The sequence below is a fragment of the Colletes latitarsis genome, chromosome 1 (genome assembly GCF_051014445.1).
Source record: "Colletes latitarsis isolate SP2378_abdomen chromosome 1, iyColLati1, whole genome shotgun sequence".
Taxonomy (NCBI): Eukaryota; Metazoa; Arthropoda; class Insecta; order Hymenoptera; family Colletidae; genus Colletes; species Colletes latitarsis.
In genome coordinates, this window is record NC_135134.1 from 49,274,587 (window position 1) to 49,301,388 (window position 26,802).

The following is a 26,802-nucleotide window of genomic DNA, read 5'->3' on the forward strand; positions in this document are numbered from 1 at the left end:
GTCGAATTATAATTTCGTTTCTCCGCTACGTGTGTCAAAGGAAACATCGCAAAGAAGAACAAAGCATCCCCGGGCGTTCCGCGGAAAATAGTCGAGAACGCCTTTCGAGAATGAAAGGGTTACGTAGCAATGGAACGCGCTCAATAGGGCTAATCCATGATTAAATTAATCCGAGTCCATTGTAGACGGTCGTCAAGCAGCTGGCTGGACCATTTTAACTTAAACCACTTTGCTCCCCTGCACGGGAACGTGGATTCTTTGCTCGCCAAATAACGCGGACCGCCCGTTGCTTTCGCGAGATTTAATATTGAAGAAGCGTGCAGCTTGAACGAACTTTCGTCCGCCATTGCACTTATACCATAATACATACACGGCTAATTTATCTAAATGTTGCGTACCTATCGTAAGATATTTAATAAGATTAACGAAACAATGGCATTCGAGAGCAGTTATTATTTCTATAATTAAAAGGTCGAACGTTATTGACATTTATGATCATCGATGGCGGAGGGCAGCGTCGCTTGATCACTTTCCTTTGTACTCGCTTCCTATCCAGCTACGACTCGAAATTGAATTGCTTTCAGAACGGCGCTGAAAGTTTTATACAACGCTATGCGAGGAATTGTCAAGAAGGACACGTCATTAAAATGGCACGAGATCACGGGAAACGTCGAACGGCTCTTCTCGAAGCAATTCAACTTCCAAGCGTTATTCGCGAAAAACTACCCTGCACAAAAGAACGCTTGAAATCGAAAACTTCCTTCGATCTTAAAAGATCCACCATTCTTTAAACCGAGTCTGAGGAGTTTCGCGACGGCGACTGTTTAGAAATTTTAAATACGCGAAAGTTTCTTGTTTCTCTTTGGCGTGAAAGAACTTCCCATCGTCTCATAAGGAAATTAACATCGTTATAATTTATATCCATGTCTTTAATTTTATTCAGCAGCGATACAATTAATTAAATGATGATTACGGAAGAATTCGCTTAAATAATCGTGGAAGCTTCTAACTAGAGAATCAAAACGTAAAATTTACGTTAAGGATATCGTCAAGGTATAGTTGAACGATTCGATCGATGTGGGAAACGCGAGATCGGCAGCGCTCAAGTGACAAAATTCAATATGCACGCGAATAGCTAACACGTGTAATCGCATCGCAATTAAGAGCGGTGAAATTCGATTATGTATTCGCTCAGAAATGCTCTGTAATTAGCGGTGAAGCCCGTAGAAAACGAATCATGCTGTTAGAACGTCTGACAAACCGGTAATAAGCCAATTATGCCTGCATTTTGCTCTTTCGACGACTACGCTGCATTCAAGACGTAACGTTCCAGTTACATGTTCCTCGTCATTTTATTTATTGAATTTTGTTCGTATAAGCATTTGTTTCTCATTCCGTTACCATCCCCTAACTAGTTAAAATCATTCGATACAGGCAACACTGTACGAAAGTCGGTATTCGTAAATGACAAAATAAGTAGAAACCGCGAGTAATGGTCAGACACGTAATCTTTATCGTTCAAGACTTACTTTAACTACTTCTCATCGTGATTAAGAGGCATTTCAAACTTTTAGTTGTTCCTTTAACAATCTCCAAGATTTATTCCATCATTTTAACAATTTATCGCGATCCAAGCAATCCTTTTCCTATAATCGACGAGTTTTGAATATCTTGCACGAGAGATTGAGAAGAGACTCGAGACTGTATACTAAACTGACGCGTTGGGTAATTGTTCAGGACAGCAGCGAAATCACCGTTTCTCCTTCTTCCATCGAAGTTTGGTATACAACTTTAAAGTTCATTACGGAAGTTTGTTCTGCAACTCGCCAAAAGTGGGAACGGTTGAAGCGGTATCGTGGGCGGACTCGAGAACAATTATAGAACGTTCCAACCAGCAACTTGTCGTTGGGAGAATAAAAATCGTGCGGGACCAGAAATTGCTATTATCGTTCGACGCACTGTTCGCGATTCGTTAATTCTGAAAACAACGAAACGGAGTCGCGTTTCGATGTACTTTTCATTGGGATCGTAGCACGCGATTTTTAAGACCTGTTGCAAACGAAAAGTCCCGACGCATACTCGACTGTTCCCAACGCTACCATAAGTTCGAACCTGAACGTTCGTTCGAGGCGTTGACGGACTACAAAACGATCCAACGATTACAATGCTCGCGACAGCGTATCGTCGATCAAACTTCGAAACTTAGCGGCGTGTTCGCGATCCGAGCGCGCAACAGTCGCGCGTTATCAATGCAATTTATCTTCCTATCGGCGGGCATTAAGAAATTCATCAGCGAACTCGTTCGATAAACGAGCCCAGTCGAATCGAGTGTGCACGTCGCGACGTTCTACGTCTGTGGAACAATAGACGATGCCAGCCGATTGTCGCGACCGAAGGGCTTTGTCCGTTCCCTGTGTACACCGTTTGTTGAACAGATTCGTCGGGGAAGTTCGCTTCGTAACCGCGGTCTGCTCTGTACAGATAAAAAAAAAAACACGAACATTTATCACCTGAATTGCCAGCTGCTCCGTTTGACTGACGTTTTAATCGAATACGCGAGCCGCTGAGAGAAGTGCATTCTTGAGTACATGTAACAACCACGCTTTCTCTATCCTGCTGTTGGAAACGTAACCACTCCTCGTTCGCGAATCAGAGTAATTAGCGACATTCTCATTCTCGAATTTTAATCGATACCCAAAAAGAAACTGAATCTCTTTTACGGAAATTTTTAGGATTGTTATTTCTGATCCACGATAGGGAGTCGTCTGGGGGATAAGAAAATTCACCCGAACCAATTAATAATATGTCAATCGTTATCGAGGACAAATCGGACTTTGGAAGTTAGAAAGTTGGAGACACCGAAGTAACTTCTACGACATTAATCCTTTAATTAATAGTTCTCAAGAAAAGCTCGCTTCGATCGTCCGTATCATAATTCGAATCTTTTCGTTGTCTGAACGCTTCCTTCAATTTTTTATCGAACCGTGCACAATCGCTGGTAACAGAGAAATTTACGATTCTTGTAAAATAGAAGACGCTAAATCAATCTCTACTTTTAATTATTGCATTCCAAGGAACTCTAGTGACTCTTTTGCCACGTAGGAAATTTCACCGTGGTCGTTTTGTTCGTTTCCAGGTGCTCACTGCTACAGCACGTTGCATGGAAGCAGCGGGAAAAATGGCAACGCTCATAAGAATAGCCTGGACGGAAGCAGTCCACGGACCGGACCGTACTTCGACGTGTCCGCCTCGAAGAACGTGACCGCTCTTCTGGGGAAGACTACGTACTTGAACTGTCGCGTCAAGAACTTGGGGAACAAGACGGTAAGGGAATCAACAAAGCCATTAAAATCCACGTTGCACACTATTTTCAACAGCCAATGATTCGAAACTCTATTATTTGCTAATTTCTTCAACCTTTCTTTCGGGGAAGATAATCGTTCCTATTATTTTGGAACAAAATGTACAATCTTGATCGAAGTAGACTATGGTAGTTTTTCAGGGAGGCACGAGAGCCTTGCAAATAAGAAAATTCGAGTCGATAAATTCTGGAACCAGGACAGCTTAAAAACGTCAAACCGATGATAAACAGTAGGATGTACCGCGTGTGGAAACTAAAATAATTGCTGGCTGTGCATTCACGCCTAAAGGGATAACAGGGAAAATTAATATCGATGAAAGCAACATCGGAGACCCGGGCAAAAAGCACGGACCTCCATCATGGAGATGGGTTTACGTGTAAACGTTTTTCCCTCCGTGCTGAGTGCAGGAAAATATCGAGTGTCAATATTTTACCAGCACAATGGATCGTCACCTGTCTGTAGCAAACTGCAGGGGATACATCGGAAGTGCACTTGGGTAACATCGAACTCTTCACAATGACACTGAACAAAGTGCACTGGCCCTCGGTACGCGTATACGTATAATGTTTATCCGCAGCGAATCTCTGACAATTATTAGGATCGATCGTTTTCCTTGAAACAGAATTTATTTAGAATGCCGTTTCTGAACGTAATAACCCCGTCTTACAAGTAAAACGTTTTCACCTTTAATTTCGTATCGTTAAAAAAAAAATAAATCTGTAAATAAAAGGGCAGTTTTTCACGAGAGGAATGCAGACGCGGAAGCAACGATAAATCTCCCGGTTGGGTTCTTTTATTGCAACACGTGTGAGCTATTTTTTCGGACAAATTTATGCACGAAAATTAGGTATACATATAGCAAAGCGGAGAGAAGATTCAACGATCGTAATTCACGTAACCGTGTTTTATGAGAATTTTTTGCGACCGCCTTGTGGCGAAAGATTAGATCGTCGGGATTATTCACGGTCCGTTCCCACAGTTCATAGTAACCAAGACGTATGAAATAGTTGGCTCGGTCAATTCGCGTGATTCCCCTTGCAAATTGAAAATTCTTTCGAGCGAGCTCGGCCCAACGAGCCCTTTTGTCTCGTAGACTTCAAAGAATTACTTCTGTAAACTAAAAATTAATAATCTTACGCAGGAAATTAAAATCCATTATGCTTTTCGCGAATAGTTTATGGATTCTAAAGTGAAGGTTCCTTAAACTTTGCAGCTGAAACTAATTTTCGAAGTTTTAATTAATTAAGTAAATACAACGAAGCTTGAATCAAGCGTTTACAAACAATCTCTCTTGCAATATTTACACTAGGAAAATCACGCTTTTGATGCTTTTACGTCACTCCTGTCAGCTTTCCTGTTTCGATTCACTCAACGAGTAACAGAGTATCGAGAAACGATTGAAGTTATTTCGCGGTTGCGAATGTCGAATCCACAGAGTCCAATCGTAATCGGATTTATATCCTACGTGGTGGACACGAGCGTCCACGATGAAAGTGTCTTCGTAGTTTTCTCTTACGTTCCCCGTGCAGTATTAAAAATGCAACGGTATAGAAACAAACTGGCGATCGCACGGGGTACGCGTACCTATTGTAGGAACCGTGGTTTTTCCAACGAGAGTAATAAGACAAAGATTCCGGAAATAGAATTTCCCATCATAAATCAGGATTCATTGTGGCGGCGACATTGGTTAGGATGACTAATGCGGCGCGGGCAAAAAGTTTCGTCGAATCATCTTCGATGGCGGCGGGAAGATGAATTTCTTTGAGACGAAACCAGCCGGGAAACTAATTTCCCGTATAAAATTTCCACAGTCACGGGTGAGGCACGTCGATGTTCACCGACGACGTAACTAAGTTTATTCGGCAAAGTATACTCCAGTAATTACAACCGAGTTCGAGTATTTGATTTTGAGATCATGTTTACACGATCACCCATTAAAACTTCTGAAGAGTTGAAATCCGATCCCGTGGCTCGTCGGGATAACAGAGAAGTGTAGTTAAAAAAATTTCTGACGTAACTAGGATGCGTGTCGCGAAAAATAATATTCCCCCGAGGCATTCTCGTCTCCGTCAAATAAACGATAGACTCTGAATCGGAATAGTCTTTTTACAAAATATATCCGTACTGTGCAAATTGGGGTCTCGCGATAGATAATATTTCGTATATTGGTTTTAGACGGTTCAGACATCCCCAGAATATCTTCGACGCTGTTCAAACATTTCGAAAAAGCTGCCTCACGAATTTGTCGTTCGTCTTCCGAGCTTTTAAAAGGGTCCTCGAACGAAACCTGGCACGAAAGTACCGCGTACAATCGAAAGCAAGATCAGTTTACAGCTTCGGTCGCGGGTTTTCAATCCGGAACGTGACTTACACTATTCAAAAGACGATTTTCTCCCGGAAACCGCCGCGCTGAGACCCACCGACGAAAATCAATTCTTTGTATCCGGTTTGATTACCAGCTCGCGATGCACGGATCGTAATTTGGCTTGCATTAATTCGACATCAAAGCATTCGACGAAACAATGACGGGGGGGTCGAAGGGTTGCCGGAGATAGGTCGAGTCCTGGAGACTGACAAAGGACAGCGTTACGTAAGAAGGTGGAATCCTTTGTAGCACTACGAAAGCCTGTAATGAGCACACGAGGGACACTGGCGTGGATTTCGAGTGAAATTTCATCGGTTACGATTTGGCCTTGCGTTCCAAGGGAGCCATGCGCCATTGTTAATCTCGACGATTTCTCGGATAACGTGATTCTCGAAGTGCCAGCGCATTATCGAGAGACCATAGAGACGCTCGAAGGGTCCCAGTGCTGATTGAAAATCGAACAAACGTTTGTTCCTTTGATTTCGATACACCCGGGTAACTGGATTGTACGATACGATCGAATCAAACGTTTACGTAACGCCGTTGGTATTTTGGTCGAGGCGGCGAACTCGTCGGTAAAGTTTTAGAAAAAAAAAGTAACGTTCGAAACTCGAGGAAACGGCGTGGGTGGACTCTGTTTATCCAACAAGTACTGTTCGGAGATCGTAAGTTGCCGAATATCCAGAAACTTTTCGACGCTGAGGCTGGGGAGGATCGCCTAATCCCAACCAGAGATGCCAGAGGAAGTCCTGGGTGCACCGGGGATACCTCATTCCACTTTCTCACACTATGTCGGATCACGCGTACGTGAGCTCGTAAAGTTTAGGAGAGTCGACAAAGGCAAACTGACACATGCCCTCTTTATCGATTTTCTGCTGACCACTGATGACCACACCTGATACTTCTGACAACGTAAAAAGATTACTACTTACTACTGCTTGCTTCTGCTGGCCTCTGCTGACCATTGCTGACCATTTCTGATATATCTGGCAGTAATGATTACTACTGGCCAGTAATAGTAATCGTTATACGTCATCAGAAGTATCAGGAGTGGTCAGGAGTGGTCAGCAGGAGTCCCCAAAGGTCAGTAGAGGCCAGTGGAGGCAAGCTGAGGCTAGCAGAGACCTATAGAGACAAGCAGTAGCAAATAGTAATCGTTATACGTTGTACTGTTCTATATGGGGTTGACAAATTGAGTCGCAAACGATGAACTTCAGATAACGAGCAACAAAGTGTGACTAAATCTGATATCGACAGTTTCGTAGAAAAAATCTATGGAAATATTATGTCGTAAGCTGAGATAGGGCGATCCTCTTAGAGAAATTGTGGACTGTATATTGGTACAGTCGATGGAGCGGCCTCAAATTTTTAAACTTCTTAACCTAGATTTCCGTAATACTCCATTGCTCAACTTCTCGAGTCATTTCCAGTGCATTGGAAGCGACGCTAGAGCGCTAGCATTTTTCTAACGCGAGACGGTTCCCGGCAGATATCAACGATTTATGTACCCTTAAAGTTTTACATTACATTTTTGTTGGATCGCGTTTGGAGTTGGCGAGGCCAAGTACCAACAACGGTTGCAAAAGCCACGAAATCGATTTCAGATATATAATGTCTATAAGTTCGGGTATTCTACGACCAGATATGACCATCATTACGAGCCAATCTCGCGGTTACTTAATGTAACCACATTGGGTAGTATTAAAGTAACTTCAAGCACATTGTACGCAATCATGGTCGTCTGGGTAATCGTGTACAGGATGAAATTAAGTGTTTGTGTTCGAAAGTCGAGTAACAGTACAAACTTGCATAGACAATGAACAATATATTAAATTTTGAATATACGTATTCGAGCCAAACAAAAATTCAAAATTTCTTTTTCTATACACTTGTTATACCTTAACTGTAGGAGAATATTTATCGTATAATGGTGTGAAACAATGTCTTTATATAAAGAACGTGTCAGAGAAAACGTTCGTTTCTTCTATTGTAACCAGGTCGAAAAATATTCTAGGTGCCAATGTCGACTCCCAAACTAATTTTTTCGGTTCGGACGCACTCGAAGTTTCAGCAAATCGTACGAACGTGCTGCTAGACGCAAACGACAGAGCGAACACGTGCAAACAACGAGGTCCCAGGCAATGCCTAGTCCTTTTCCACTTCTGCTGAGGTCCCTTCTTTTTCCAGCTCTTCTTTGTTTCCCTCGTCACGGAGTCGTTCATTCGACTCCGTGTGTGGCTTCTAGCCGATAAAATACACCGGTATCTTCTCGGTTATTCGAGCGATCCGCCATATACGGGATGTGTCGTTGCATGTGAGACCCACTTTGGCCGTGAGTCGAAAACACGAGAATAATGGAAAAAGTTCGAGTAGCTTGATTTCAATTTTTCTACGACAAGGTAGTCGACGATTTCAGCTCCATTTCTAACAGATTGAAAATTCAAAATTCTAATTCTAAAAATTCCACATCTCGTAAATCATCGAGTGACGTAATTGCGCGAGGATTTCACGTGAACCTTGAGGAGTCATAAAAATTTTAATAAACTTAATTCGAGTGTCTTAGGGATCTCAAAATTGTAGATATTCTCGAACGTTCTTCAATGCCTATAAATTCAGAGACCACTTTCGGCTTCGTTACGCTCTCGCAAAATAGACAAACATAGAAAGTGAGTTCGTCGAGTCATTGTAGACTTGTATCTTACAGAAAATGCCTTAAAACGTAGATAAAAGTTTTCTTCTCGTAGATAAACAAATTCTCTGATAACGATAGCAGGTGGAAATTCACACGTTGTCGATGCTGTTGACACTACGCATAAATGGATTCCACTTGAACGTTTCGAAACCCAAGTCATTTTAAACTATCTCCTACATTTCTGGCCACACATTATATTTTCGGTAAGGAATTTTTTTCTCGAAACTGAGTAGGATTTCGGGGGTATGTCTGTTGACCAAAAATGATTGTAATAGACCCCCGCAACCGAAAATAATTTTTTCAGAATTAATAAAAATTTTTTTTTTCGCCACAAAATTTAGGCATCCTGTCGATTTTTCTTAAAAATTCCTTTTTGATTTTTAATAAATTTATTTGACGTCCTACGGAAATTTTGTCTAATACTTTTTTGTAGGTATCCATGAGCACTAGTTCGGAAAAAAGTTTCATTGAAATATATTCGCTATTGTAGGAGTTATGGACGTTTGAAAATTGGACCACTTTTATGAGGTTTTTCGAATTTTACATGGTCAAGGAGCAACTTTTCGAATATTTTTGCGATTTGTACATATTCTACACTAAAATACGCGTTGTTTGCATTTTTGAACATTAAAATCGTCCAATCCGTTCAAAAGTTATGACGTTTTAAAGGTATGCATGAAATTTTAGGGAAGCATTTCTGGCCTCACATTAGATTTTCGGTAACGAATTTTTTTCTCGAAAATGCGTAGGATTCCGGGGGTATGTATAATGACCAAACATGATTGTAATTGACCTCTCTAGTTAAAAATAATTTTTCTAGAATGATTTGAAATATTTCAATTTCATCGAAAAATTTGTCCATCTACTACCTGTCGAATTTTCTTAAAAATTTGTTTTCGATTTTTGACTCGTAATCAGATTTAACACAGACACTTTCGACATCAATTTCGCGAACTATACAACGCGACCCTTGGCCCCGAGGGCGAAAACAACGACCGTCGAACGCAAAAAGCGTTGGCCGAATTGCGGCGAAATCGCGAAAAGTCCCGGTGGTTCCATCAGTATGCCGTCTCGTTCGTCATTAATTTTCTATTGTGTCCAGCCCCCGGGTACATTGGCCAGACGAACGTTTCTATTTATCTACAAGAGCGGCTAGGTGCTCGCAATGCTTTCGGTATTGTTAGGCGGCACACGCAACTCCGCTATCAACGTGATGTGAAAGCCGATTCGCGGCACGGACGTTCGATCAAATGAAAGGAAAAAGCGTGGACCAGGACCGATTCTATTGCATTCTCAGCGTCACGGGTCTTGCGGGGATGCAGCGGACTTCCTTCCTAGGAGAATTCGATTCTTCGTCGTGCCATTAACACCGACAGATCGGGCCGTCTGCGTACAGTTTCGCACTCGAGGAAAAGATATTCGACGACTTGTTCGTTTTCTTGCATTTCGAACGGAAACGCTGACTTCGTAACTCGCGGACACTCAGCGCTTTACAGTTGCTCGCGACAGTACAGAAATTGTAAACGAATCAAATTGCGCGTCGTGGACTCGAGTTTCGAAAATAATAGAGCAACTGGAGTTTCAAGAATCTCTGATATACGATGTAAATATTCACTGATGAAATTTATTCAAAAATTCTTGCAGTCTGTGATTTTCTCTAATAATGGACAAATTCATAAAAGGACAGCTCTTCGCGATTGGCAGTGACATGGAATACAAAGATGCACGATTGGATCCGTTGGAAATCCCTTTGAGGGGGGCATCGCGAATATAAATGTACAAAGACATATTCTTTGAACTAAAAAATACGTGAATTTTTTAATCAAACTACGTATATTCAACTCCGTGAATGCACACTGTGCTGTATATTCGCTTTTGTGAATGTAATCTGCTGTACATTCAAATAGTTGAATATATTTTCAGTTATATATTTATTTTTAAGGGTACATTCGCATCATTGCTTTAATGGAAATATCTCTGACAGATATTGTAGTTTAGCAGCGATACGTATTTATGTCAATTTGTTAGGCTGCAAATTGTGTTACGTTTGTGTGACAATTTTTATTCGTAAATAATTTGGTTATCTTGTTATCTGTAATATAGTGTCCCGTTCGTGTCATATTATTTGCCTTTCAAATTATCTGTTTTAAGGTTGAAAAATTGAAAATTTTACCATCTCCATTATCGTCAATTGTCTGCAAGAGATACCTATTTCGCGTAGAATTTAGCGTGCCTTCGAATTTATCTTGCGTGACCGTCAAAGAGTTAAAACAACAGAGTAAGAGATACTTAAATAACATAGGCTTTAAACCTAAAATGAGATTAATTTATATTTAGAAAAGTATCGTATTATAATTTGACGAAGTATGTGGCCTTTCAATGTCAAGAGATTCCCCACCCCCGCGAACGGATGATGCAATGTCGTAGTATTGCTCGTATACGCTGAAAAACTGTGATCATACTCTGACGCGAAACTGGTTATCTTGATAAAAAGGTTGTAAATTGCACTAATGTTTTCGACTTGATTTACAAGCTATCAGTCCTATACTGCAGAGTCACTTTTTAAATAATCTTCACGTCTGAAATACTGTTTTATAATTCAGTTACGAGACGATAAAGCACCCTAGTTTCCCAACATTTTTGTCAGCCTACGTATATTTAACTTCGTTTAATATATTTTCTCGCACGTATTGCATAATAAAGACGGTTATTAGATTATTAATAACATTCTCGTTGGAAAGTTTTAATGGCCGCGCGGAGGAAGGATGAGCGGAATTCGACTTATTGAATTTTAAAGAGCTTAATGCGGCATTATTACGTTAATAACGAGTGAGACCGATGGTGTCGCGTTACTTTTTGAGCGGAAGGAACTTTGGATTTGATAAAGAACCGTATTCCGTGCCTCGTTCCGATGTTAATGACTTATTAATGCTAACGATGCTCGTTAGGAGCCCAGTCCGTGGAAATTTCCCGTCCCGGCATTGTTTTATTCCTCGAACAGGGACAACTTCACCGTTTGGACAGCCAGTAATTCATCGTGTCTTGGCAAATTGGGTCGAGTTAGTTTGTTGGAATGTTGAAAAGACATTCCCGATGGGATTCGTTCTCGAAGGAGTGCCTGGGCGTCTGTGATGTTGCTCGTTTTCCGAAATACCTCGATGTACCGTGAAACTTGAAATTGTTACGTATAAAGTTACAGGTCTCCAAGATTTTCCAACGCTGTTACTCCTTCATCCTCGATTCTCGACGATTCTCTTCTCATTTTTTTCTACCGTCCTTTATCACGGTGGTCTCCTTTTTATTTATTTGTTCGAAGTCTAGCCTACGGAAATTTTACAGAAACAAATCGAGGGACAAGGTAACAAGAAAGCTGTTTTTATGACCCTCTATTTTGATTCCGAGACTATAAAATGTCGAATGGGGAGTTTAAGTTTACGAGGGTTGCATAATTAACTATCTCCCTTAATCCTGCTCTCGATGCTGTTTCGAAGTCTGTATTTTACGACACATAATCGGATGTAATTATGGACAGGTCAGTAATAATCTACATATGTAGCGAGAGACTTAATGAATTCGAAGCAGATAGGAAATCAGTAAACGAGTTTGCTTTTTGACATGTGTTACTGATTGGTTTTCCATATTCATGGCTGAATATATGTATTCGATACAACGCGAGCATAACTTGGTAAGTAAATTTAATGAAAACGTTCGTGCAAATGTTTATCTTGTCTAATATCGCTTCTACATTTTATTATTCCATAGAATAATAAATAGACAAATAAGAAGATTAATAGGCTCTTTAAAAAGTAATCATTTCAATTACTATTTTTATAGAACATGTGTCTTAAAATAAAATATTGAACGATTCGAGCAAAATGTAAGCCATTTAGCACCTCGATGATTGATTGCAACGAGATAGAAATCGAATGATTCGATCCTCAATCAAGGAAACAACTGCGTAAAGTTTTCCAGCGGATCGACTCGCTTTTAACGTTCCCCTGTGATAAATGGGCGTTGCTCCCGATTTATCGTGTCCTGTAATTAGCAATTCTCTGGACGCGCGTGTGTGTGCGCTCGCGTGCAATGTCTTATCGGCGCTGTCTTAATAACTGTTATAACAATCGTAAAGAGCAATCTATCTCGCGTGTATTTATCTCTGGGCTGTTCAGCGTCCCCGCATCGCGGTTATCGATCATTCCTATCGTTCTCTTTCACACACACACACACGCACGCACAAACTAGACTAATTAGTCTGATGATTTACGTGTAAATTAAAATATTTACACTCAGTACTTGTGAATTATGCTTTTATGTACAGGACGTGTTGCGCAATTAAAGCGTGACGCAGTTCATATTTCTTTGAAAATAGAAGAAAATTTTAATTGCTGCAACAAGACTTACACAATCGTCAGTTCCTTTGAAATCAGCATTTTCTCAGCGTTTACACGCTGTGTGAATTGTTCTGTTCCTACCATTCTCTCTGCAACAGAATTCACTGATTAATATTTGATATGGACCCTCTAGTCGCGCACTCGCATAAATCTCCATATTCACTTTGTAATAGGTTCTAGCTGGATATGTGTAATTCGTCGACTCGTATAAAATATATACGGAAAATAAAGCTATTGTACCGAGCCTTATAGACTCGGAATTCGAAGGGTTAAAAATTTGACGTATGGCTGACGATCGAGCGATCGTGTTTTCGATCGTTGTAGTCGCTTCGTACAGATGGGAGGGCGGTTTGGAAAGTTCAAAATGGGGCTGACTGAAATGATGGACTGTCCGGTGATCATTTTTCGATTGCATAGCAGTTGTGCCGTTTAAATGGCCGAACGGTTCGAAAGTTTGATGTACAGTCGACTCTCCAGCGATCATTTCTCGATTGCATTACAGTCGTATCGTTTACGTGGTTGCACGACGAAGTACATTGTTTAGTATTTTCGAAAAATCTGCAAGTAACTGATTCGTTCAATTTTTATTTTTATGACAAATTCCAATCGTTCCTTCTAGTTAGATTTTATCCCTTTAAATCAAAATGAAAATCGAAGGGGAACATTTATCGTTCTTTGTTAGCCTCTCGGCGGATGAATCAAACCAAAAAGTGGCGTACATTATCTATATCATTAATCCAGCCTTTGAGGCGTCCTGAGACAAAGAATCCCGGAATAATCGACGACCAAGGCATCATTATAAACCGTGCAAGCATTTCTGGTTCGGTGCTCCGTCTTCTTGATGGTTCTCCATCGATTATGTTGACTGTCGCTGCTTTGATCTCTCGTGGTTTCCGGTATCGTCGCCGTCGTTAGACACGGAATAATCACGGTCTTAAAAACGACACGTCCTTTCGTTTGAGGATTCGTCGCGTAATGGCCAGCGCCTTAAAGAAATTACTGCCGCGGCGTCCGCAAAGCGCGCGCGTGGAAGTTTATTAAACGAGCTTGGCACGAAAATGAGCGCCAAGGACGGCGAACAATTTCACCCAGAAAGATTAGTTCGCCGCGGCCGCTCTAATAATCCCATAATGTATCCTGAGAAAGGATCCTCGCGCAAAAGAAAAATCTACGTAATGGAGCGCCTTCCCTCTTTTGAAAATTCCCGCGATCCGGGCTCTTTCTAATAATTTATGGATTATCTTTCGACCTAATAGCCTGCCATTCCTTCCACCGCGCCCTGTCCCTCGCCACCATCTATTTTCATTCCCGGAAATCACTTGTGCCACGATCTACTTGCCAAACTCGTTAAGAGAAATTTCCGCGAGCTGCTTTTCCTTTGGAAGAACATGATTGGTAAACGTTATTTTCTAGCCTCAAAGGTTCGCTGCACAGGCCAGAAAATATTTTATAGAGTGACAGACTCCGCGATTGTTGTATCGTTATTAATAAATCGAGAGTTTTTAAATTTTTCTAGATCTCGTTCGAAAGCAAATTACGACGCGGGTATAATTTCCGAGACGCTGCCAGCTTCAGATTACGAAAGAACAGATTACTAAATCATCGTTCGCGGGAACGCGTAAAACGGGAAGGAAGAAAAATATACCAAGTAGGAAGCTCTATGTAGATGGTCAAAGCGTAGTTCCGATCCGGCTAAGTTCCAGCTAAGAGGATTGCAGAGCAAACTAACTCCGAACGAACTAACTTTATCGCAAAATTCACGTTTCTTTCGGCGCAAGTATGCTTAACCATTCTCTAATTTCAATTTGGGCCGCTTCGTTAAAGCTGTTTTAGGTCGATTAAAAAATTCATCCGTACGATCCCTCGTTCGTCCGACTTAGGGACAACGTGGCCTTCGAGAGATCTAGAAAATAAGAGAAACGCGCCTAATTTCGACGCTAACTCCGGTCGTGGAATTCTTCGATCCTGTTCATATTAATATTTTAACGAGAGCGTCAGGATAAAAAAAATTCTTGGACATTGTGCGTCGATAATTGAAACATTTATTTTATCGTTTGGCAATGTCGCGCGACGCGTTTCACGCTCGATGATTACCGGTGACGAGTGTCGTGGTTCGCGAAAAATATTTGTAACGAGTCGGTTTTTGAATGGGCAACGACGAGGGACGAGAACAATGACCACAATGACGACGTTTTTCCAATTAAGACCGCGCTCGCGTAAAAACAACACGCGGCGGACATCCGTGTAGATTGCTGTGATCCAACTAGCTGCTCCGGATCCGCGCACTGAAAATAGGTACTCGCTTCTTCTCGTCACGTGCCAGCTTAATACAGAAATCCCAGTTCCAATCAACGTTAAAACATTTTACGATAATAAACAAAGGTCGACGACGATAGATTTTACGGTAATTCCGCGGAATAAAATAATTCTGTTCGTTCCAGGCGATGAAACGTTCTAATTGAAACGATTCGCAAGCACACACAGCGTATAAGACGCGAATAACAATTCAAGGTAAAGCAACTTATAGAAAGTTGAATTATTATACAAAGTATCTCATTAAATCTTTTCATGGTGCCTCCAACGTATAATCTTTTCTAACAGTTTCATTGAAAAATGTAAGAAAAGAAGTCTGTTTTAGGTGCTTTCCACTCGACTGAACAGAAATGCTTTCCACTGTTGCCTCCGTTAGAGCACTTTCTTTTTACTTTCCGACCTATAAGGAATGTATTGTAGTCGAGGAAAATGTCGAAATTTATTCTCGGGAAATATACGTCTCGGGACTGTCTGATCGCGTTTTAACTGTTCAAAATAATATTTTTATCGATCGATCCTTGTCTGGAGGAAACTTTACATTGCGAGCAGCTTTTGTGCACATTCGCCGAGTAAAAATAAAGGTTTGAAATTGTTCCAACGAGTAAACGACACGGTTACGATATGGTCAAGGAAAAGGGGGTCGTAAGTGAGAATTGCGAACCAAACGACCCTCGTAAAACAACTTAACGCGTCGTTTGGGTTAGAGTCTGTCTAGTTTGCAGATTTAAAAAATTTACCAAATTATGTACTTTAACGTGTGCGGATGTTTAATTATGTGCACGTAACTTTATCTATAATGGTTCGCCAGCAGCAGCTTGTGGTAATTTCAGGTTACATATTTGCGTAATAATTGTAACAATTTGCGAGGCCAACAGTTGCAACAATCATTAATTACATTTACCGAATGTTCGTGATTTGAGTGATCATCTAGCACGTTTCTCGTACATAATTTAATTTTTGAAAAAATGTCAAGATCCATCGTTCGCGAGTGGTAGAACAAAAGTTCAATTTGAACTTCGTTCAATTATTTTTTAATATAAGTATCGGTGCACTTTGACAGAATTTTTTTCACATGCTCCATAGACGAGGACCGTATCTCGCGATTCACTATTATTAAATTCCATCGTTACGGTTACGCGGCGCGTCCACTTCCATGGTAAAACTAATATTAGTTTACACAGCAATAACTTCGGCCATGCTGGCCACGTTAACAAACACTTCGTGTTTGGATTTGAGTATTACTCAAACGATACACATATGGACCTTTCGTTCACCGAAATTTTATCCTTATGATTACTGATTTTCGTACCTTCGTAGTTGTTTACTCGACGCACAGGTGTTCCAAATATTCTGAAAAACTTTTTTACTTTGTTTCACAGTATTCCTAAATTACACGTCCAGCCGGAGAACTAATTTCTGGGCTTCGATGAAGGGTCGAGTCGGATAGAATTCGCGTAGAATCTCCCGACCTGTATTGATCAGCATCCCCGAATATCGCGCGAATGAAAAGGATCGCGCATAAGCAAGAGGCGTTCGCGAGCGATCCTGTAACGGTTACCAAATACCCATACGTGCCACACTCCGGGCACATATTTCGTGGCGCATATACACATCAGTTGGATTATCTCTATTTATTGTACGTGCAATCCCAAGCGCCGCTTCAGGAAATACCGAAAGAGGATTACCAGTCACACGGGCGAATGCATCCGTGGCTTCATTAATTCAGGGAGCACATCCTTCCGAAGCTGCACGCCGGGTTTTCCAGTCACTGCCGATCTAGCTGCATCCGATACCACGAGATTCTACCTGTGTGGAGGCAAACTGCACAGGTAGACGGAGGATAGTAAATACACATTACCATCCGTCGTGTTTCTATACTTTCCGTGCTCCGCCACTCGGCGATATTGAGACCTTTCGATCGGTTCGTGCTGTAGCTACTACCCCCCTAAGTGACGCGGCGCACGCCCGTCTAACTGACGCGTGATCATCCCCACCGCGTTGTCCAGGATCGTACGACGCTTACTCGATGATCCAGGTTCGTACATTCTTCTCTAGTTTTTTATAGCGTTAATATTTTTGGTATAATGAAAAATAGTTCCTTTTTCACGTAGACAGAATTCAGAATTAGTTTCGATCGAGAAGATTTGCAATTTATTTTGTACCATCCTCGAGAAACAAACTATTATTAACGGTTATCATACGCTACACGATAATCAGATGGACTTCTTCGTTTGCTGGCCAGGATAAAAACGGACAGGAATTTGTCAACGAAAAAATAGATCCATAAGAAACCGATGGAACTCTAATATCGAATTTCGTAATCGAATCCTACTGATCCCCGTATCGTGTACGATGTTAAGCCCGAAGCGAATCCTTCCAAAGGAAGAAACTAAAAATGCGAAAGAAACTCGCAGGAAGTCTCAATGAAAGAAACTCCGACGAAAATGTGTGGGAGGACCAAGAGAAAAGAAACATAAATGAGCACCGGAAAATCAGAGATTTTGCGGAAGCTTTCGAGAAATTAAATTCCAGTTATCTTCGTCGGAGAATATCTAATAGTTTCGAATTCGATATTTTCGTTTATCGTTTTCTTGGCATTTCAACAATATTATGAAGCGTTTCGTGTATCGTTACGGGTCTCATTTTATTAATCAATACAATATTGCAATACAGCGACGTTGTTGCACGTTTTTTTGCCTGTAACTTCATTACCAATTAGTACCGTTATCGATAGTATCGATCATTAATTGATAAACGTTGTTATAACGAAAACTCGAGACAAAGGGAGGCATAAATAGATTAAATAACGAATGCCCCGATTACTATTGAATATTTTACGGTCCATTATAACTAAACGCCATACATCTAATACCAGTGAATACCGAATATAATTTGCAGGTATTTCCAGATAACCTCAACGTTGATGACTTTGGTCCAGAACGGCAAACTGTATTATTGAATTTAATTCAGTGTCTATTAATTATACCGCAGCAATTAGAAAATAAAGATAAAAAGAACGGGTGATAATTTTTGTCGACGCTAATCTAACCGGAAGACATAAACGCGGAAACCTGGCGTTCGAATATTTGTGGCTGTGCCCGTCGGGCTGACCATAAGTGCAAATATGTGTAGTCATGGTAGTTCGTGTTTACACCATCGGATTCGTGTTCGTGATACGCGTACATTCGCGTTCGTTCTGTGCCCGCGCACCGCAGAAACCGTATATATTCGACAGGTGGATGTACAGCAAGTTGCAGCGCACCGAGCTTTCTCGATAATCTTGTTTATTTTCCGGCATGCACTGGCCAGTCCCAGCGAATACATACAGACGTAACTTCGAGAACCGGATTCGAGCAAAGCTACCGCGGAAAGGGCCAGAGACCGTGCAGCAGCGCACCACGGACACCGTGCCCTATTCACCCTTCGCCCGTTAATTTCGGTCAACGTATACCGATTCAATAATTTCGCCTTCGCGGCTCGCGAAATTTATGGTTGCTCGCGATTTATCAACTTCCGTCAGGCTTACGGGCTTGTTACGGCCAGTGTTTTCGAGGCGATAACGATGATTTATCGCCGATACAAAGACAGTGGGCGTAATATTGAAAGTTACGAGACCGTCGACGCTCTTCCACGGTCACGGCACCTTTCAACCGATAAAAATAAATCGATAACTGCCCTTTCGAGGATCTTTCTCGGGTCAACGGATGGACTTCATGTAAAATCCTAAGTATCACGTACTTGTCACAAATTTATTTGCGAGTACAGTGGTACTGTTCTATGAAATAATTGGGAGATACATTATAAAATTCTTGTTTTTAACTGACTTTCCATGAATTTTCTCGGCTACATCGATACTCTAACGTGATTTAAAACAGTCTGAGACTATATAGGTATTCCTGGCCAACAAAACTTCCTTGGTCGTAACCATAAACCAGTTCTTATAAAATTTGAAAAGACTGCTAGTTCGCGTTCAGGGTAGGCACTCGAGATAAAATTCGGGTTAGCGGTCCATTATCTGCTTCCTCACTCGCGGGAAGTACGATCGTAAACCTTGACCGTCGAGAGTCGGTAGAATTGACCATTCTTTACTTAAAAATTCTACGGCGTCCGCGCGTTTTTTCGATGGGCGTCGTTCGTCTTTTCGAAGAAAAATTAACCTCTCTCCGCGAGGGAAGAAAATTTACCACAACGATGGCCCTGTATTCGTAGCACCGCGGTCGCGCGCAGTATAAATTGAAGGATTAGTTGCCATGCAAAGGTTAGGTACAGTTACGCGCTGCTGTCAACCTAATCCAGAAATTAGTGAACGAAAGTTTAATACGGGACGCTGAGCGAAATTCGAATGAGTTTCGCCTGCGGAGTTATGACAAACCAAAATTGTAAGTTACTTAAAATATTAATAGATTTTGTTCTAGGACCGGTAACCCGTGAAATTACGCTGAAACTAAATATTTATCATTTAATAATGTAGAGATAAAGAGAGAAATAATGGAATATCGAAGAATGGGGCTCCGCTATCGGTAGTTTTCTAGAAAAGAAGGAAAACTTAAAAAAAACATATTTATTGGTATCGAACAAAAGACGACGTTTCGGCCATTTGTATTACGGTCTTCTTCGGGTCAAGCCATAAATCTTCTTTTGTTCGATTCCGACGAATACATTTTTATTTATTGCCACGAAGCCCAAAGTTTCCTTTTTCTCTTAAAGTATTCGGATTTCTCGATCGTCGTGACTTATGCCTCGTAATTTATGATAAACTCTTTAAATTAATATCGAACACGCGTACTGGCTGGAATTTTTATTTAGAGGGGAAGAGATTAAATTGTTCCCCTCCTCCAACTAATTCGCGCGATCAATTTTAGAGTAAAAAAACGTTCCACGAAGCATCGCATAGCTGTGCGTGCGAATCGCGCGATATCTTGGGAAGAATTTTAACGATATCCCATAAATCGGAGAGGCGGGTGCGATCTCGTCTGGGGAATTTCACGTTGTTTTTTTCCCCGTCGCCTCGGAATTCCACGGATCATCCTTAGCGGATCCGGTTGGCACTCATCGAGGAGAAATGGCAGTCGTATCGTCGTATCGACGTCGACCAGTACAAAGGGAGGAACGCGAAAAAGCGACGGGATGGCGCGAAGACGTATAATTGCCGGGAGATTGAAAATTCCGTGGCGGCTTCGTGCCCCGATAAATCCAGCCACGCTGTGAAAATGTCGGTCCGAGCGTTCGATCCACGAGCGAAAACGATCGTCGATCCTCTCGGTTCCTTCCGCCTACGCCTCGACACACGACCGATCCTCCGAGACTAACAAGGCAAATTTTCCCTTTCTCAGCCGCCATTCTTCTTCTTTCGCTGCTCGAGATATCCTTCCGTCGCGGATACCTCGATCTGATCACGAACATCCTGCGTGAGAATTCGGTTGTATAAATTATATCGTGTTCGAATCTTATCTGAAATGGTTACAGAATCGCGGAAAATTTGTCTCGCCCGGTACGATGTTAATGGTACTTTCTTCTCAAATTAATTACATTTTACGTTGCATCTGGAGTAGATGAAATTCTTAAAAATAAAGGTAACATACGTGGATAGCTCTACTCTGTTATTGTTACATCATATTCTAAATTATAATGTTAGGCAACTGATTCAACGTTGAGTTATTTGAGGAATGTCTCCGTAATAGGAACACAGTCTAAAAGAACAGCGTTCCAACTAATATCGAGTTTGCTAAGGCGAACGATAACGTTGGTATTCAGCCGAAAGTAGAAGGAATGTGGCATAGAAGAATAGAGACGTTGAGACTGACCCCGAGACCGTTCGTAAAAGCTCTGTCGTCGTGGATCGGGAGTTTCGAGAGCCGAAATTCGCGAATTTCGTTACATCTCTAACGTCTTTGAACGTTGGACGTCGAAACTTCGTTTGCCAGATGCGATTATCGGAAACACTGGCTGCGATACGTCGAGGGACGGAGGAAGGGAAGATATCGAAATCACGAAAACAGTTTTCATCGCGTGCACGGACAATAACACAGATTCTTCTCGCGTATTTACACGCGTTTCCACGTACGTTTGAAAGCAAACGAAACTTATCTTATCTCCGACTAGACTAACATTATCGTCTGTACAGAACGAAATCGTGAGGAATTTCTCGCTAGAAGCAGGTATTTAAACGTCACCGAGACAAAGCGCGAAATTAATTAATTGATTAGCCTTGAAAACGTTTAATTGGATAATTGCACGGTATCTCGTTTAATTTCACGATGTAGGACGGTAGTTTTAATTACATATTTAAACGAACGTCCGCGTCAGACTTGCAGCTCGTGCCTAAATCAAGCGTCCTCGGTCGAATTCCCTTTCCGTCTTCTGTTTTCCGTGAAAGCAAATTAAACTTTTACCAAACTCCTTGTCCCTTTTTGTTCCCTATCGCGGGGCAACTCTAGCTACTTACGAAATTCCGAGACGTCCGTGTTTCGAACGCGAAGGAAGTCTCTGAGCGACGTTCGCGATGTCAAAGAAATCTGTCTTCTCGCCCATAAAATGCATTCTCGTGCGATGACAACATTTTCTAACAATTTTAATCGCTAAATTGAATTTCATTTTTAGAATTCGTATCGAACTACGCTACGACGACGATATAAAAAGTATAACTGCAATAGCAGCGAGCAAGGAGCTTTTGACGTTTCTGAAACTCCTATCGTCGTCCGTAAATCTTGGTCGCTTTGTGCCCCCGACCGCGTCGTTATCGTCGCCGCTATCACTTTCGTTCGAAAGTTTTAATATATCGGGGGCTATCGTGACGGAATCGAGTGAAAAATGTGCATCCCCGGGTATTGTTCGCTTCTCCTAGCGTCGTAAATATCGATTACGTGCCAACGGGGATCGGAAAATTATCCGAACGCGATTCGCAAATGGAATTTCAGAATTTTTTAAAGCACCGAAAAGCGAGCCTTTCGCCGAGAAATACGTATCGAATTTGGAAAAATCTACTTCCTAAACGTTACGAGTTCTCTCCCCCGTTCCACGGTAACGGAAAAGTGAAATCTTTTCATCGCGAATAATCGAATTTCCCGTGGCAGTGCGGAAAGACGCGAGTCGCTCGAAAGCAAAATCTCCGATTCTGGGCGTTTCGAGGAAAATCTTTCCCGGGATCAGATTAAAACCGATCTCGTTGCACATTCGAACAATGAAGGGAATTTTAATCGTATCGGCGGATTAATGCATCGCGAACGGGGGGATGCACCTTCACGCGTTTTCTTCTCGTCGAGCTGCGACTTCTGCTTTTCCGCGAATTTCTTTCTGTTGCATTTTTCAGTGCCTCGTACATTCTGTGTGACTTCGCGTGAAATTAGCTATGCTGCTTGGGGAAGACTAGCGCGCCTCGCCTCCTCGGGCGTCAGCACGTTTCTCCACCCCCTCGCGTTCCTGTCCGCCATTTTTGTTCATTTTGGCGGAACGCACGAAACCGTGACTCGTTCTAAAAAGGTGACGACCAGAGACGGTCGAATTAGTATCATCCACTTGCCTCGTTCTTTGTAAATTGTTAATCGTCCCAAGGGCTGTTTAACCCATTCGAAACCACAATGGCTGCTAATAATTATTAGGTTATGAATATTCTGCGTTCAAGTGAGCGCGACGGCAGGGTGTAAATGGTAATTAGAGGACGCTAATGACTGCGGAGCATAATAATTCAAATAAACTACATCGTCTCCGCTTGCATTAACCGGCCGCGGATCTAGGAGGGAAAAATATTTTGAACCCCCTTTCGCACGATTTCAAATTTATTTTTAAGAATGAGAATGCTTTTGAGGAACCTCGTCCAGAATAATATGAATTTGTAGGAATGAAGCTCCCGGGATACTGTAATAGTAAAAAGAAAATAAAACGAACGATGCATTTTTATTTTTTCATTTTTAACGACCCTTGGACGATCGTTTTCATCGCCCTCCCTCGTTCCTAGCGTCGAAAGCTTATTATTCAACGATACAGAATCGCTTCATCGTAAAACATTGATGCGCACTTGGATCTATTCCGGTCCCGCGACGATCATCCCCGATGAACAGTGCCGCTTAATTAAGTGCGCAATTTGCGTATCGCGGGAGACAGAAATGTTCGAATCTACGAGTCCGCCGATACCCGTTTTGACATTATTTAGTAGGTGCGTACGTTTGCATAAGCTGGGGCATTGTTTGTTTCGCGGAAACGATAATTCGATCCGTCGCCCCCGGTCCGCGCCTTTTCTCCCTTTATCGCTGTCATCGAATAAAATTTAAACTGCCCCGTTAAGAGATCTTAATGGATCCTAAATGTATGGAATCGTTGATTACGTCGGTAATGAAATGATTTGTAATCGTGGCGCATCAAGTTCGGAATTAACATGGACATTTGAATTGTTAATGGTGTGCAATAATCAAATTCCCTCCTCGCTCGATACTAGGATCCACGCCGACAATAGATTTAACATCAACTTCGACGAGGGAAATATACAATGAAGTCTCTCGACGGATCGTTCGAAAATTGATCGATTTGTCGCGTTTATTGTTCCCGGTGTTCGTTAATTAAATTACGCAGAAATCGTCGCGATAGAATCTATTTTGCGTTTGTAACGTCGCGGCCCTGTTGTACTTTATTTACAGTATTTTTCAAACGTACAGAATTTAGGGAACAACGGAACGAACAACGTTATTTGTATAATAATTAAAAGGTTAATCGTTAGACGGGAAACTGATTGAATGAAATTGTAAAATCGAAAATTATTAACGGCTACTTCGTCGTCTGCACGCCACGGTCGCTTAATATTTTAACAGATGGATGGGTTGCAATGAAACCGGGCGTTAATTTCGTAATCGGGAACGTCGCGTTCAAATCACTTCGTTGCCTGATATTCTGAATTAATAACCGTTGACACGAGCCGTTCATTTATCACTCTGTTCGCTTTTGACGGAATTAGTACAAAAAACACTGTCGGTTTTAACGGATCGAACTTCGTAATCGAAAGTATGTATTTTTGGGACGCGCACATCAACGATTTCGAACAGTGATTTTTAAAAAATTAAAGTTGAATGCAATGTTTCGAAATGTGAAATTTATATTTCTATATTAAAACCAGAACGAATCGAACTCGTTTGAAGTCGAGGAGTCAATCGAACGGGGCAAATTCATTGAAAATCATCGAACGTTAATCGTCGGAAATAAATGCAACTACGTACCCGTGGCAATCGGCGCTTTCGAGAAGCCAAGGGGGCGTCAGAGCTGCGGGCGCAATATCTAATTAACGCCGAGACTTAATTAAGTATTCACACCGATCACGGCTGACGAAGCAGTGCATCGTGTTTCCACGCGTTCCCGATTCTATACAATATCTCTCTATCTCGAGCGTGGTTCCATTATCAGTAATCGTCGAACTGATAAGCTGTAAGCAGTTTCCAGTCGGCCGCTTTGGAATTCACCAAGCGTGATATCGATTACGTTTTAGCAATCGTTCCCCTCCCTTTGTTTTACCCCGTTTCTAACTAACGTTTGTCATTTCCTACCGTCTTCGACCTTTTCTATCGGCCATTTCCGGTCTGCTGGCAAAGTCTTTCCACGATCGCGATCCTCGAAAAGCACAAATGACGTTTAGTACGCGTTCTCTTCGTTTCTCGCGAAAAGGTTCGCTATTCGAGGCAGGTACCGCGGATACGGCATTCCGATTTTTCGAAAATCGAGATCATGGACGCGTCGCGTGGAATATTTACGCGAGAGGGGATGTTCGTAAGGCGCGAAATCCGCTCAGGTAAGTTGTTACAGGTGCGTGTTTAGCTTGTTCGATCGGGGTCAGGCGAAAGGACTCGAGCGCGTGAAACTTAGAAGCGCTCGAAGAAGGAAAACTTAGAAAGAGGGGCTGGTTGCATGTCACAGTCTAGTTTGTCCAGACGCGTACTATCGGTTAACCATTCGTCTTGGCCGGGCGTAGTCCACTGCAGTCTTCCACGATGCTACCACCCTCCGTAGGAAGCTTTGTTCCCCGCGAGGAAGACCGACAACATTCCTGCGCCGTTTTCACGCCATTGCACCGACGACCGAGGCAAACCCTCTGCGGACCCGCCGAGAAATTCGATTCTTAAGAGGTGTCTCCGCTCTGGATCATCCCCTTCGCATTTTCCGAGAAACTTTGCCGGGTAATGTCACTCTTCGTCGCGTATCGTGTTACGAATCCTCTTCATTTATTTTTCAACGTCTCTATTAATCGAAAAGGAGAAATGTACGAGAAAGAAGTATATCGATCTTTGGGTAAATAGAAAGATGGATAGACGGCAAGTTCAACTTTCGGTTAAAACAAATTCACCAAAATCGAGAAGTCGAGTAACGTAAACAGACTCTAAGAGAAGGCAGTAACGCAATGCATTAAACTTCTCGAAACGTTAGCATAACGTTCCACGGAGTGATCTTAAGCTAGAATAAGCACCGTCTTTCCTCCGTAATATTATTATTCCTTAATCCTTGATCGTTAATGCAATTACCGGAACAATGTCGATTACATTTTTCTACGTTATTCGTAGAACTTTGGAACGGCTGCCAGGAACATCGGAACACCGTTAAACACGAAACAACCTTAAACGATATTTCCATTTTATTCTGGATTCCAACGCTGCTCGTAAAATATTATTTAATCGTGAAAATATTCTCTCACCTTGAAATATTTATCGCCGGACAATAGACGCCCCGCGTTGGGAGTCGAACAAATTGGGGGAAGGTTTTGAAACAAAAATTCGAAGTAAACTTCGCGGAGGAGGTTTTTAAGCAGCCCATTACTATCGCTAACGTAAATTACGGACGGTGTACACGGCCAGTTCGCTTATCGTATCCGATCCTCGGAAATGAAAGGTACACCCTCGTCGCCTGTGCCCTCGCTCGCGCGATCTCTCTGTCGATATTTAATGAATTTTCTCCGGGCAAACAGCGACGGAGAATTGAAAAATTACCAGGACCTCGGGAAAATGGAAAAGCAGATACCGGGGCCGCGGAGACGGTGAAAATTCATCGGACGGGTTCGTGCTCCGGCGTCGCCCGGGCAAATCTCTTATCCGATACAATGTTTTCTTCCGATTTCCGGCACGTCCGCCTCGTCAATGGCGGTGATCGAACGCGACCAGACGATAGAAGCTTTTTTTCAGACCGTAGAATGCTGGAAGTTTCGTTTGAATTAGCACCGGGGGACACGGGGCACGGTAATTTCGTCCAAAGTATCGCGATTTTTCTCCCTTAAAGAGTCACAAAGTTATCGCCGTCGCTTCCGGAAACCACTGGCTAGGAGCTTCGGCGTTATCTGCGACACGCGACCCGCACTGACTCGGATTACCAGTGAAATATCGAAGGCGAAACGTAAAATTTCTACTCTCGAGGCTCTATACCTTACCATGGAAATTATTCCAATCGCGATAACAGCGTTTCAGAATTAAAAGTTATTATATTTTGTACGGAACAGTTGTTCGAGGTATTCGATTAAAATATTCTTCTTCCAAGGATCGATGTAACGCAGGAAGTTTTCGAGAAACGGTCCATCGAAGTGTTCGTCGGTGAATTTCAATTCCGGCGCCCGTATAAAACGGCGTATCGCTCTGTATTGCTTTAATTAGGCGCACATTTTTCCGCGGAGCGTAAAATATTCACGCCGGAGCCTCGGATTTCCTCTCCTTATTGCGC

General features: G+C 42.1%; 1 protein-coding gene across 4 annotated transcripts in view; it reads left to right on the forward strand.

Moving 5' to 3' along the window:
* LOC143343716 (zwei Ig domain protein zig-8) overlaps positions 1 to 26,802 on the forward strand; it is a 391,356-nt gene that overhangs the window by 223,128 nt on the left and 141,426 nt on the right. For all 4 annotated transcript variants that reach the window (XM_076768904.1, XM_076768914.1, XM_076768895.1 and 1 more), the window contains one exon: positions 3,137 to 3,324. In XM_076768904.1, coding sequence (XP_076625019.1) covers positions 3,137 to 3,324 — 188 coding nt within the window. The remainder of the gene's footprint in view (positions 1 to 3,136; positions 3,325 to 26,802) is intronic.